The 15690-nt window shown below is 43.7% G+C and overlaps 1 protein-coding gene across 1 annotated transcript in view; it reads left to right on the plus strand.

Moving 5' to 3' along the window:
* Positions 1-2595: 2595 nt before the first annotated feature.
* Positions 2596-15690, plus strand: part of rhobtb3 (Rho related BTB domain containing 3) — a gene marked incomplete at its 5' end in the record, with an annotated part of 31354 nt that continues 18259 nt past the window's right edge. The window contains 5 exons of the mRNA XM_084445706.1: positions 2596-2636; positions 8490-8721; positions 11148-11340; positions 13829-13986; positions 14943-15051. Of these exons, the coding sequence (XP_084301832.1) occupies positions 2596-2636; positions 8490-8721; positions 11148-11340; positions 13829-13986; positions 14943-15051 (733 nt within the window). The remainder of the gene's footprint in view (positions 2637-8489; positions 8722-11147; positions 11341-13828; positions 13987-14942; positions 15052-15690) is intronic.

A 15690-nucleotide genomic window follows, 5' to 3' on the forward strand; every position in this document is an offset into this window, starting at 1 on the left:
GATATCGATCTTAAAAAGCTCCTCCTTTATCCACTCCATGGCACCCCTCACGGTGGGTTAGAGTTGGTGACCTATCGCTGCGACTCCGGGAGCATAGCCTACCTGCACTTCCCGGTCCTGGCACGCACTCCCCGGCTCGCACCCGCGGCCCCCCAGGCTGAGATTTAGAGAGGCGATATCGGTCTTCTCCCCCTTTATCCAAACCATGGCATCCCTCACGGCGGCACTAGGGTTGGGGGCCCATCGTTGCTCCTCCTGGAGCATAGGTTACCTGCACCTCCCGGTGATGGTAGGACTCCTACTGGCCACGCGCTCCCCCAGATAGCAAGCGGATCTGGGCCATATATGGGCCGGAACTAAGCCACAAGGGCCAGATCTGGCCTGTATATGGCCCTGATCCGCTTGCTATCTGGGCCGTGGCTCGCACCCACGGCGCCAGAGGTGCGCGGCACGCGTCCTCTTTGCGAGCTCAATTTTCGTTTACTGAGAAGACATCCACAGTTCAGTCACATAATCTTTATGAAACCTTTTCATTCGTACGTACGCCAACAACTAAGTACAATGGGCAGATAGCATAGCCTAGCCTACCTGAGATTGGTTGGGGGGATTCTCCCCAGTCAAGACGGACCATTCATCTTTGACCTCATCAAGCACCTCTAGGACGACCTGCTAACCACCCGGGCTAAGAGACGGTTAGCGGTTATCTGATGTAGCCTAGAACATGATAATCGGTAGGTCCACTAAAGAAGCCATGCTTACCTCTCGGACAGCCTTTTAAGCAGGTTGCTGAAAAACCAACACAGATTCTGCATCTATGAAAAACAGCACAGAACCGAACTCCAATAGGGTTTGCAAACTCCGTTACTACGTCATAGGCCTATGACGTTGACGCCGTCATGGAGTTTGCCAAACTAATTGCAGATGTTCAGCATTTATTTTCACACAGCTCAGGCCAAGTCATATAGAAGAATACTCATTACATTTCAACGGTATGCATAAAATGACAAAATTTCCTTTGTCCCCCGAATAGACACATGTAATTTATCACTACAAAAGAGCTTAAATTTGGCCCATGGGTATGGAGGTTGATGGTGGTGTTCCATGTGGAATAAGTCAGTGGGTCAAGAATATTTCTGGGGCACCCGTGCGCAAATTATTCCCTTATCTTCCTCGACCGGCAGTGACCCAGCACAGAGATAGCGCTTCAGGCTTTGTGTGACGCATTGGATTGCATCAAGACATGCACACTCAAGGCCAACGTTACGTGAATAAGAAAGCTGATCAAAGTTAAAATGATTAAATATGGTAATGAGGGAGGACCTGATGAATTAAAACTGCAGGCGTGTGACAAAAAAATATGTTTTATGCAGATGGTTATTGCATCATCAGGGAAAAAAGTGTTTTAAGACAGTTTGTGAAATTCGAGTAGCTTTCATCGTCAGCTCTTGGCCTGCCTAGGCACACTATGGGCTTAAATAGGCTCCTTTTCTGTCTACAGTTACACTTTGGTATTCCTTCCTGTTTTGTTTTCTGTTTTTCTCTCAGTGCTATGGCCTAACTATTTTAATTGAAGGGTTTGCGTTCAAGGGCATATACATTGAAATGGACTCCTTATGCCTAGCGTAAATAGACTCGCCACAAGATTAAGTTAACACAATACACACTCAATCTCGTTTTGAAGGCATTATTGTATTTGTTCTTCCCTTGTGATCGATGCCTGTGTGTCGGCTCCCACAGCAAGTTTGCTGGCCGAAAGCTCCAGGCTCCTCTTGCACTGACCAGCCAGCCTCAAATGTCTATTTTCTCACTCACCCTTGGTGACCCCGGTACAGATGGTTATAGTTAAAGGTGGGATAGGTCGTTTTCTTTTGGCTTTATTTGGTAAAATTGGCATAATATCCTTTCAGCTATCAGTAACAGAAGTGCTCTGAGAATAAACTTGGATCTCCATGTTTACCGCTGCCTCTGTATTTTGGATTCAAAGAATGCACCCCGCGCCCGAATGTATTGACCAATCAGGGTCTCTATCTCGCCACACCTACCAGTCATGTTTGGAGGGAGGGACTACATCATGATTGACAGGAGGGAGGGGCGGGTTCTTTTGAAAAAGATGACCAATCGGAGGCCTTGTTGACGTCAAACTACCTACCCCACCTTTAACATGCTCGTTCTTGTTGACGTTCAGTCCTGCACCCAGCATTGTGGTGTAGCACCCGTCAAGGGACTTCTGCAGGGTGGGCTTCAGGGACCAGCATCCTTCAGGGTCCAGAATTTACATAGGAGAATGGCCTACTGTCGCGTAGAAGCAGAGCTTGATTTGTCGGGGGAGGTTGGAGTTCCACACACATGCCGTTCAGAGCCTTCCATGCCAGCGCCTTCCTCACCTTAAGGTCTCGCTTGGACAATTTGACCCATGAGTCCATGATCTGAAGTGATTGGCTTCCTTCAGAGCAATGCCTCCTGTTGTTGTTAGAGGCGGATGGTCCGGGAGGATGTTGTTGTAGGTGATAACTTCGGTGTTCTTGGCATTTAGCCGAAAGGCCAACCTTGGCACACTCTGTCTCCGCTCTGCCTAGGAGCTCCTGTGCTTGCTCTATGCGGTCGGAGAGCAGCCTGATGTCGTCTGCGAAGTCCAGGTCCGTTAGGACTACAGCAGGGTGTCATCTCGACCTCCTAGGTGTTATAGTGAGGCCAAGTTCTTCCTTCCTGAGCGCAGAGTCCAGGACTATGATGAAGAGGAAGGGGGCGAGGGTGTCCCCTTGCAACACCCCAGGCAGGATGTCAAACTCCTCGCTGTTAGTGTCTGGGGTCACTACCTTGGCTTGCACAGCATGATCAGATCTACACACGCAAAATTAATGAGTAGGCTAATGATCTTGTGGTATTGGCAATCAAGTCACGGGTTTGCAAAAATGCTAACACGTCAATTCAACTCACGTATTTCTTAGAACTGCTGCATGGTGCGACACTTCGTTTATTTTATTGTACTATCAATCAATCAATCAATCAATCAATCAATCAATCAATCAAAGCTTTATTTGTATAGCGCATTTCATACCCAGAGGCAACACAATGCGCTTTACAGAGAACAAGGGAGGTGGGCATACGACCTACCCCTACATATTCCAGAGGGAAGTAAAAAAACAGTAATCACCCGGGGGCCAGATAAGTGAGCTGTAAAAATTCTTCCCTGACCTCTCTCAACGAGACGATCGAGTAAGCTCCTGGAGTATGTTTGTCTACTGGCTAAGAACATTTATAAAGCAATACATTAAATTAAATTACATTTCAGAGTAAGAGAGGCTAAAAAAGCATCATAGGAGAGACATGGCGAATACTGGTGTGTGTTTGCTATGGCCCAGGCCTAAAGCCGGAAGTGGGCTGGTGTATGTCTGTGTGTACGTGTGTGTGTGTTAACTAAGTGCTACAACATCCACAGCAGACAATTACTATGTAATTGTATTGATATACATTTTGTTGCTGACTTGCCAATTTGTTTGTTTTGATGAATCTGAATGGATTGTGTCTTGTAAGCCCATGTGGGCTGGGCGCCATATGGCGTATGACACAGAAATAAAACTTTATCTATCTTATCTCATTATCACATAATCCATTTTTGATAAGCTTGTTGGGATTAGGCAAGGCTATGTGTGTTAACTGCCTCTCAATAATGCATCTGACCATGTTAGGAAACAAACACCCCAGTTGGAGTTGAAACTAGAAGGGCACTCGGAGTTGACGAGCGCAGACCTCCGCCCATGATGCATGTCGTCAGCATGTGCAGGGGGACATTAGGTTACCGACACTTATGGCTGGTTTCCACTGCAGTTTACCACCTCAACTTGACTTGACTCGAGTTCAGACGCCACGCCCCCTGCGTCAAATGTCAATGGGAGCTCCAGAATTCATCAAAAGGAAAATTACAGTTTTTGCAACGTATATTGAATGAGCGAAACAGTGAAAAACGAGTATACAAATGGCATCATTTGATATCATAACATTTACCATGGTAACAAGTCGTTAGATTTCTCTATTTAACTGTAGCATTAACTGTAACTAGCATACAGCCTGGGCAGCATCCATGTTTAATTGTGTAGGTTATAAAACCATTCCACATGAATAGATGTCAATTTGAAGATTTATTGTGACAATAAGTGACAGAAATAATCTGTCTGTAAATGTGTCGTTATATAGCCTAACTGCAGCTTTCACTCAATGTAACATCTCCTCTGCTATGCTGTTGGACTGCTGTCCAAGTTTATTCTCCTGAGACAATCACACAACCTCACATTCTGTTGGTCGGTGGCTGTTGGTGGCTCTGCTTGTTAAATGAAACAAGTTGTAAAAAGATTTGGGGGGCAAATGAAATAACGTATCAAACATTTATTTGTTTGAATGTTTGTGTTCATGTGGCTTAACAACAGTCCAGTTCAAATTCAGTGTTGGCGGTGCCAAATAAATTATTAAATAAACAAGCAAATGTCAATCCTCAACATCATATCAATAATAATCATTTCTTGACCCCATTTGAATTGTGCCATGACCATACATATATGATGTTTGTCAAATTAAGACATGATTTTGTAAGTGAAGAAAGTCGCAGTTCGGTGTAATACTGTAAAGTAGTTATTCCAGAATGAGTTTAAAATTATTAAAAGAGGTGAAAATCAGTATTAGTCTGGCCATGTTGAGAGCTGCAGGAATGTGAAAGGAGAGTTAGTTCTGTAAGAGCTGGCATGCGAGATCGGCTTTACAATGTCATGGTGAGTGTTAAACGAGTGTAATGTCAGCTAGCTAATATTAGCTAATTGTGAGTTAACCCAGATGAGTAAAATTAATGTTTTAAATTGACATCATATGTGATGGTCACGGCACAGTTCAATCAGGATCAAGATTTTTTTTTTTTTCACACCGTTGAATACCGCTCATATTTTTTCTGATTCAAGGTCCCATGGTGGATTTCTCTCCCTGCTTCCGCTTATAGGCACTCTATTGCAAAGTAGGCTACCGTTCTCGACAACACACCTGCAGAAAATGTGCAACAGCGACCTCTGGGGTAGGCCTACACATTACAGTGATCACCATTTTCGGTGTAGCCAAAGTGAAAAATCATTTGTGGATCCTTGTTGTGATTCAGGTCCGCCAAAATTGAATGGGTTCCTCCTTGGCTCATGCTACACCGCTTCAAGTTTCATGAAAATCGGTCTGGTAGTTTTTGCCATAACTGACAGACAAACAGACAAATAAACAAACACGCCACCGAAAACATAACCTCCTGGCTCGGACCTCGTTCTGGGCGGAGGTAATAAGTATTATCCTCTCCAACGGTCGACAGAGCAACGTTAATGAATGGAAACAACATTGTACAGTGTGTAGGCTGCTGCTGTAGCCTGAGTGTGTGGATATAGGCTAATAAGCTGTATCCCCAGTCTGCTGCTGAGTCAGGCGCATCCTCTCTCTGGTCTCTCTCTGGTCTCTCTGACACGGTCTGTTGCTCCTTCTCAGCTCCTCTCTCTCCCTCTGCATTTCCTCTCCACTTTCTCCTGCCCATAGACCAGGCTTCATACGGTGACGTCATTTCGTATCGGATCAAGTGGAGACACGACCTGTAATATTCGAGTTGCTCTCAGTGTTTTCTTCGCCTTCGCTTGTGTTTTTTCCACCGAGTGACAACTTGTTTCTACGGCGCACCGGCGGCTGCCCATGTCAGCCGAATCCCGGCGGTGTTTATGTCCCAGCTTGTCCACCAACCCTCGGACATCACCGCGAACTACATGGGGACCGCTTAAATGAATGAACCGCGAGAAAGAAATAGGCGACACGACCCAGCAAACACGCAACGTCAGGGAGACGTTCAGATCATGTCTCAATAACGTCCGTCGGTCCTGAACCCCGTGTGTTCGTCTGCTGGACCCCTCAATATTCACACGTCTGGCTTGGACCCCTCTAAGACGTCTGTGGACGTGCAGAACAGGTTCAATATCTGAACGTCTAAAAAAAACATTCATTCTGGCTCCTAATTGGATGTCTTTGGACGTCCGAAAAAGACAAAAAAAAGACGTATAAAAGACGTCTTTTAGACGTGTCTTTGCTCAGTGGGGAGATTGTGTGACCGAGCCACCGATGTGCGGGACCGACGGACCCGGATCCGCGACTCTGCGGAAAAGCCTCCCTCTCTGCAGCCTCATGTGAACACGCACCGTGGAGGACCGTGCTGAAGACGCGTTGACCAGAGGACCGAGGGGAACATGTAAGTTGCTACCTGCACTTTATTAAATGAAGTAGCCTCGCCTTTAGCTGGGATCCCCCGTTTTGATTTCGCTTGTAGGCTGAATGTTTCACAATAGGCTGATAATGACGATATGGCCTTAAGAATACATTATATTGCTATCAGGCTGATAATTAATGGACTAATGATGATAGAATATAGTGTTGCTATAAAATAAGACAACCCTATGCTTTTAGGCAGGTAGGTTATTTAGTGTCAGTGTCATTTGCTCAATGACACAACTGTGATGCATGGTCTTCGTGATAGACATGAGCAATACGGGGAAGATGGACTTAATTCCTTCATTTGCTGCAATATTCACTGCAGCTCGGAACGCTCTCACTTTTCCCCAAAGCATTTAAAAGGTGCTACAGATAACATTGAATGTAGACGAATCACAGACTACATACAAAAACAAACAAACAAACAGCTTTCCAAGAGCTTTTAGACAGGTGCGGAATGAAAGTATTTTTGCATCCAAAAACAATGTTGTGTTTATCTCTGTCTGAGATGTAGGCTATTAATGTTTGGTTCCCACCTCAAGGCTTGTGAGCCAATAACGTTGGTACCATGCGGGTAAATAAATAAATAAATTATACATACACATATATATATATATATATATATATATATAATTTTTATTTTTTATTTTTATTTTTTAAATATATAATTACCTCCACCCCAGCGACAGCGTAGGGTGAGAAGTAATGTTTTTGGTGGCACGCGTGTGTGTGTGTTTGTTAGCAGGATTACACAAAAACTACTGGACCGATTTTCACGAAACTCAGTGGAAGGGTGTAGCATGGTCCATCTTAGTACCCATTACATTTTGGAGCAGATCCTACGCATGGGTCAGGTCCACAGGCCGCCCAAACACGGCCGGCCTTGAAACTCTTTTTGAACCAGGATTACGCAACAACTACTTGACCGATTTTCATGAAACTCAGTGGAGAGGTGGAGCATGGGCCAACTTACAACCTCTTAAAGGGGAACGCCGCTGTCATAGCAAGTTTAGCTCAAATGTCGCTTTGTCCTCAATGAAACCGATCCGTACACACCAACATTTAACCGATCCGTGCAGTAGTAAGATAGCTCCTCTGTGTGCGCACCCCCTTTATAATGGAGGTCTATGGGCCTCTGCTAAAAACTATGATAAACATGCATTTTCAAGGCAGGAAGCGCCAGGAAGCCCCTTACCGGTCTCAGTAGAATGTTGTCTTGTGAAATGAATCGCCATCCCCATGTGTTGACGTGTTAGGCATGGCTCGAAGGATGTAAAGACAAACAGCGACATTTGAGCTAAACTTGCTACGACAGCGGCGTTCCCCTTTAAATCTTGGAGTGGATCTGAATCACGGGTCGGGTCCATGGGCCACCCAAACACAGCTGGACTGCCCATTCACTTCCATTCATTTTTTGGACTATCATTACGAAAAACTACAAAACCGATTCTTATGAAACTCGGTGTATCATCCTTAGAACCCATTACATTTAAGAACAAATCCGAATCATGGGCCGGATCCACAAATTAAAACAAAACTTAGAACGAAGCTAGCTCCCTGTGTGGGGGCGCCAGAGACATGAGGTTTGGACTGGGGGGTGCGGGGGGAGAGCCCGGAGAGCACCGCACTGCCCCCTGCTGGCTGTGACCCGAGGGGGGCGCCACAGAGCCGGCCAAATACAGCCACCTATTCACCTCCAGTCATTTTTACCTCCACAATAGTGAATCACGAGCCGCCTGAACACGGCCCGGACGCCCATTCACCTCCATTCATTTTTTGGACTAGGATTACACACAAACTACCAGACTGCTTTTCATGAAACTCGGTGGAGGGGTGTAATATGGGCCAATTTAGAACCCATTCAATTTTGGCGTGCACAGAGCCACGAAATGCCTTTAGGGGCATGGGTCTGTGCTCTCTGAACACCATTTCTAGTTTATTTATTTATTTTAAAACTCTAAGGCTTGTACTTCGATACCTCAGACAAATCTTTGCTAGACGAATCAATATATATATATATGATTCGTCTAGCCTACATAAAAATGTTATCTATAACATAAGCGCATTGTGTTACCTCTGTGTATGAAATGCGCTATACAAATAAAGCTTTGATTGATTGATTGATTGATTGATTGATATAACACCTTTAATCACTGCATTTCTAGTCCATCTCTGCTAGTGTTGCTAATGTCCCTGTGGCTGTGATGCTCTCCATGCAGGTCTATTCACATCGTGGCCCTGGGCAGCGAGTGCCCCGGGGGCGTGGGGCCGGGGGAGGAGCCCATGGGGCAGGGGCAGCTCCAGGGGGGGCTGCTCTGGAGCTTTCTGGGCCACGGCGCGGTGGCCGGTCCCAGGGACCTGGAGAGCAGTCTGTCCAACCCGGCGTTTATGGAGTACTCGTCACGCGTGTTCGGGGACGTCACCGTGGTGGTGCGCGACTGCCCTAGCTGGGTAAGGAAAGGGTGTGTGTGTGTGTGTGTGTGTGTGTGTGTGTGTGTGTGTGTGTGTGTGTGTGTGTGTGAAAGAGAGAGACTGCCCTAGCTGGGTAAGGAAAGGGTGTGTGTGTGTGTGTGTGTGTGTGTGTGTGAAAGAGAGAGACTGCCCTAGCTGGGTAAGGAAAGTGTGTGTGTGTGTGTGTGTGAAAGAGAGAGACTGTACAGTGTATACACACACACATGCGCACGCACGTACACACATGCGCACACACGCACGTACACACACACACACACACACACACACACACACACACATACAGCCTACCTACACCCCTGTGAGGTGAATGTGACAAGAATAGAAAGTGAGTAAAAACAGCCCATTCAAATAATTATGTAATTCGTTCAGTTTTGTTCTCACTTAGTCTCCCCTTCTTCATCGTTGGGTGATGCCTGCCATGATTCATAACATTTTCATATTTACTCAGTTATACGTCTCTCTCCTGAGTGTGATTGCCAGTAGTGGCCACTGGCCAGTGTCTCTCCTTTTAGCTCAGATTTGATTTGTCGAGAGCGGGGCCAAGGCAGAAGGCAGAGAAACGAGCTGGGAAGTGAGTAGCTATTTTGGACGGAGACGTTGTCATTGTAAAGCAGTGACTCACCAAGCCACCCACTACTTGACCATGATGCGTTCTGGAGTCGAGACACACACACACTTCTCCGTTCTCAATTCCAAGGCTGCTCCCAGCGACAGCATTACTGCCGCAATGACTTTACCATCGACTTTGTCATGGACAAAATTGATATTTCAGCAAACCGTCTTGTCGCCCACAGCAGAAATGAAAATAAAACCACTGCAAGGGACACTTATTTCCTGGATTATTTATTTCCTAAAGGAAAAAAAGCATGAAAACACTTTGTGCAAATGTAGTGTTTTGGATCAACGATTCAGTTTAAAGCATCTTCTTCAGAGAAGGTTCTATTAATGAACTGAAGATGAGAGAACTTACCCCTCTCTACTAAAAAACATTTACTTTCAACCATTTGCTGTAGAATAGATGCTAATGGTCCCTTTTCGACTGACCCCTGTACGTTAGTGTGTACAGAACATGTGTGCTAACTAACCCTAACACCTTTTTCTCCCCCATTGCCAAGTACATTTTGCGTTGTACATATAAAACTACGCTTGGTGTATAAAGTATAGTCTATTTTAGGGGTGCATGATTATGACAAAAGATAATAATTGCGATTATTTGCTTCAAAATGGTAATTGCGATTAATAATTGCGATTAATATTTAATATGTAATATTAATATATAAATAAAAAAAAAATGCTCCCAAATCATGGACGTTGATCCCTTTCTTGGTACTAACTCACTGACCTCGTTTTCGCTCATTTTTTCACTACTCACGGCTGCAGGTACTCTTGTGACACTTGTCTTGACCTACTGCTATCTGTCTTCTCAGTGAAATTGCTGCGCACAGCGCACTCAGCGGGAACGCATGTGATTGGTCAGACAGCATGAGCGCCTGTGATTCGTCCGTGTAGTCCTAGCACACTCAATTCAAAGCAAAATTATTAATCACATTATTGCCTTTTGCGATTAGTTAATCGTGGAGGTCATAATCGCGATTTCGATTAATTCACGATTTATTGTGCAGCCCTAGTCTATTTTACTCAGCAGCCCGCCTACTTTCAAAATCAACAGAGTTAAAGTCGCACTGAAATGAAAAAAGCATTCTGTCCCATTTTGGTTCACATAATAGGTCATAGTGTTCACCTATTCAACGATGTATGCCAAAAAATCAGAAAATTCTACTTTTGTTGTAATCTTATATCAAAGTATATAATTTCTTGCTTCCTGGAAAACGGTAGGTCACATGCAATGACGACAACAGGTACCTTAGATTTTAGGCCAATAATCTCACGACATCCACCCGTCAATCAACGCTATCCTTCTATCGAATCTGTCTAAAGTTCTTAAAACCCGTCCACTTGTCAATGTTCCAATCAAATTCCTCTAAACATTATGTCCCACCCTCATAGCTTGTTTGCGTCGGAAATACGTCAAACTACAGAAGTTAGATGATCTCAAACGTCCGTTTCAGTGCGACTTTAAGAGCTTGAGGTGCTGATTCTAAATGCTAGGATTCTAATAGGTTAGTATCACGGTTAGGTGAATTGTGCATACAGTTATAGTATTAGTTAAAATCGTTATATTTCACAACATAGATCAGATTAAACTACTCTTATTTAGGTAATTCAATCGTGTTGGGTAGGTCAGAGATAGGCTAATAGAGGGATAATAGAGATAGAGTATTGCTAGGTCATATACAGTATGTTTTCCAACCGTGACAAAGTTAGCCTTTAGATGGGGAGAATGCACTTGTTGTATTCTGATAGCTCATCCATGATGCACCTTATTTGGTCGTCTGTCTCTACAGGATCTTCTGGACAGTGACTGGGCCAGTGTGCGGAATGTTCTAGAACAGGCCGACATCCTGGTCATCAAGTACTCCGTCAACGACAAGCTAGCCTTCCAGCAGGTGCGCAACGGCTACGCCCCCCGACTCCGCCCACTCCTGCGTAACTGGGGAGTGCCAGTCATCATGGTTGCCGTGGGGGCCCGGCTACATAGTAAGTGCTGATTGGTCGGTACTTAGCCTGTCAATGTATATCAGAGATAATGGATTTTGGCAAGGCAGTTTTTCATAACTGAGCGTTTGAACCCTGTTCTGATGCACTAAGCCACTACTGACAGAAAAAAACATTCTTCACTATCTTGAATTGTCCTTTGTGACAGAATGGCAGTCATTATTTGATTATTTTTTTTGACTGCCATTATTTCATGTCATGGGCTCATTATGTGGGCTTCAGGTCTGGAGGCTCTGAATACCCATACTGCACTTCCTCACTATCTAACCCAAACACACGCATTGTTTTCATTTACCTGTATACTTTATTTTTTACACTTTTTTACCCTCTCTATATTGCTTAGCATGTGCACAATCTATGAGCTAATGGCAGAACATTTCACTAATCGTTGTACCTCTATGTAGTATGAAAAGCTGACTTTGAATACAACTTGACCACTGAACTGAAGCTCTCTGAAATTCTCTATGATTTATCTTTTGAATCAGTGATTTAAATTTATTTTTGCAATTGTAATTGATTGGTTTGATTTCAAACCTCTGGTTTAATCTAAATTGTATTTGACTATTCAACTGATACATGTATTAATGAATGTTTCCATTCCAGTAGGACAGACAAAATGGCCGAACGAGGTGTCCTTTATCCTGTCCTCTCAGTTAGAGATTCTAGTGCTCATCTCATGACCACAGGCTCGTGTGTCTTAAGCGTCTTGATGGCTAACTATATAAAACCACAGAGGAACACAGAGAACACAAACATGCTCAAAGTCCAAAGCTTTGACCGGTCACAGTTGGAGGCAGCAGGAAATACACATACTGTACGCACACAAAACACAACCAGCCAGTCGCATGTACACACACACACACACACACACACACACACACACACACACACAACCAACCAGTCTGTCTCTTTCTTTCACTCCTTCTCTGACAAATACACAGACAGACACAGACACACACACACACACGCACGCACACACACACACACACACACACACACACACACACACACACACACACACACACACACACACACACACACACACACACACACACAACCAACCAGTCTGTCTCTTTCTTTCACTCCTTCTCTGACAAATACACAGACAGACACAGACACAGACACAGACACACACACACACACACACACACACACACACACACACACACACACACACACACACACAACCCTTTTCTCCATCCATATCCCTCTGCTTCTCTCTCCTCATTGTCTCCCTGACTGACTCATAGGCTACAGTGTGTGTTAGTGTCTGATTTCACTCACTGTACAGCTGTATTTACAAAGACATTTGGGATCACTTAAGATGTTTGTTGCTTTTAGAAACACAAGCGAGAGTATAGGCTACCATATATAACAATATGGTATTTATAGTAATATGGAACCAGGGAAATAACCGGCTTCAAACCACTCTAGGAACGATCATCATGCGTTTAAAATCAAATCTAGTTTGTTTTTCACATGTACTGGGAGTGGGGAGTACCCACTGCATATTTTTCTTTCTTTCTTCCTTTATTTGTTCAGGGAAGGCCAATTGAGAGCAAGCTCTCTTCTCCAATGACTCTGATTACATAAGAATACACCTGCACACAGTAAAAAACGCATTAAAATACCGGAAACAAGTTACAGAACGACAGATAGCAGAACAGAAATTAAAGTGCACAAGAACATTCAGAACGCATGGAATCCTACAAAAGACATTTAAAGTGATTAAATGGAATAAAATCATTCAAGTCTAACATGTTCTGCAGGTTAAAAGATTTAAACGGGGCATAATATTGAAAAGCCACCTCAACCACGTCTATCCTAATAAACAGAATATTTAAAACCAAGGAGTCTTGTGCACGAGTGCGATAGGTACACAATTAGTAATTCAGAAGACTCGTTAAACACCCAGGTAATAATTGAGTAAAACTCCATAAATAAATAGAATGCAATGCTGCTCTCTTCTCAATTAATTGATTTAATTGCTTCTTTGCATGCTGGGCCACTGTTAGGGCTTATCTGTGTTGCTACATATAGGGATGTAATGATAACCGGTATAATGATAAACCGTGATTAAATTTGATTAAATTTATTGTGATAATTGTATCATTAAAACCGTGCTTGATTGCCCCACTTTTTAAAAACTCACTGTAAATACTGTCCAGCATCAACCAAAGTTAGCAACAGTCTCAAAGACGCATTGTTTTAATGTTAATGCAAAAAAAGTGCATAGTGCTGCTAATTGTTTTATGGTTTTCAATATAAAACGTATTAAAATATATTATTTCAGCGTGTGTATCAGTAGTTTTAGAAAGATTTTCAGCACCGCGATAATACTGATAACCGTGATAATTTTGGTCACTATAATGGACATGGAATTTTCACACCATTACATCTCTAGCTACATAGTTGTCTGACCTGCTGTATCTCTCCAACGCCCCCCCCCCCCCCCCCCCCCGGGGTCTAGATGAGGCCGCCCCGTGCACGTGCCCCCTGTGCGCGTCCGACTGGAGCAGCTGTGTCCCCCACAGCGAGGGCCTCCAGCTCTCCAGGGACCTGGGGGCCACCTACGTGGAGCTCCCCTCCCTCAACCACGTCGTCGTGGGACGCTATTTCGGCTGCGTGGTGAGTGTCTCACATCCAGATGCCTAAAAATAAATAAATGAAGTTCAGAAGTTTCTCAAATCTGTGTATATTTACTCAGTATGTACCTTGTGGTACAGCGTGTGTTGGCTTTGTTTTTGTTAAGAGTCAGATGTTTTCATTCGTCATGTATTTGTTGATGTTGGTGTTCTATTACTGGGCTGACTATTTTGAGCTGGGTCAAAATACTGTTTTAAATAACTTCAATTACTTATCTGTGCTGGATTGCTCTTGACTGGCCCAATGGGACCAATAGGCTGCTACCCCAGCCACCTGTCATCACAAACAGACCGATGCACGGGTGCCTTAGAAATTGAAAGGATTTCGGTAACACTTTACAATAAGGGTACATTAATAAGCATTAGTTAATGCATTATTAAGCATTAAGTAACAGTTAACTAATGTCTCTATTAACCATTTACTAATGTTATTTATGTTAACTAAGGTTAACTCACCTAACCCTAACCTTAACCTTAACTAAGGTATTAATTAACATTAGTAACCTAACCTAACCCTAAATAAGCATTAGTTAACAGTTAACTAATGTTTTTTGTGACCCTTATTGTAAAGTGTGACCAGGATTTCAAATAGTATTTGGACCAAGGGGAGAGTTCTTGGGGAGATGAGAGCGGCGGTTTAACCCAATACTCTAAGGTGGCTCCTTTGCTTTGTTCCTCCTCTATCTGCACAGATCTGATAGGAACAGACAGGTGAAAGCAAGGGCTTCAGAACTATCACTTCCACTGATCCTATCGTTTTAGATCAGTGCTATATAAGAAAATCACTTTTTGACTGTAGAGTTGTGGTAAAATTGTAATGAGATGGCTATAATCATAATGGGTTATGACCTTGGTGTGTGTGTGTGTGTGTGTGTGTGTGTGTGTGTGTGTGTGTGTGTGTGTGTGTGTGCGTGTGTGTGTGTGTGTGTGTGTGCTCAGCTGGAGTTCTTCATGATGGAGTGTTTGAGACAGAAGGCCAAAGAGAAGCCGGAGAAGAAGCGAGGGACCAAGCCGAGTGATCCTCGACCGCCCCATCTGGAGCAGCCAGGTGAGGCTCCTGCAGTACCGGGGGCCCCGTAGTACTGGGGGGCCCCAACCTGCTGGCTCTCTCCAAGGTTTTCTATTAGCAGATGAAAATGAAATCTTCACAATCTTAATAAAAGCATTTTCTAGTTTGCGGGGGCATCTGTTTCAATGTAGTTTTGCCTAAAGTGCTCCTCAAAAAGTTAGTTCTCTTTCCAACAACAATAAAAGATTGGTTTTGAAATATTTTCAGATTCATTTGACAATAAACCACCTAGTACTGTTGAATGTACAATGTTTGACTTCAAGCAAATGAAGTTAAAAATCAAAACTATACTTTGTTTTAGTATGGAGCCCATTTTAAGGTCTGACATGTGATATCCACATTTGGAACATCAGTGATATATTTAGCAGCACGCAACCTCCATTTTGAATTATGAGAAGGGAATAATGATCAAATGTGGCATTGAAACTGAACAAAAAAAGCTACTAAAGGAAATTAATTTCTTGCCCTCTGCAAAGTCTCTGCTCCCAAATGTGATATTTTATTGAAGTATTGTACAGCTCAATGTTTTCACTAGCTCATCTTTGGTGAGCAATTCCCCCAACTTGCTACTTCTATTGAAACACTGTGTTGAAGGAACATTTCCAGTCATGTCCCAGA

The sequence above is a fragment of the Borostomias antarcticus genome (assembly GCF_949987555.1).
Source record: "Borostomias antarcticus genome assembly, chromosome: 11".
NCBI classification, from domain to species: domain Eukaryota; kingdom Metazoa; phylum Chordata; class Actinopteri; order Stomiiformes; family Stomiidae; genus Borostomias; species Borostomias antarcticus.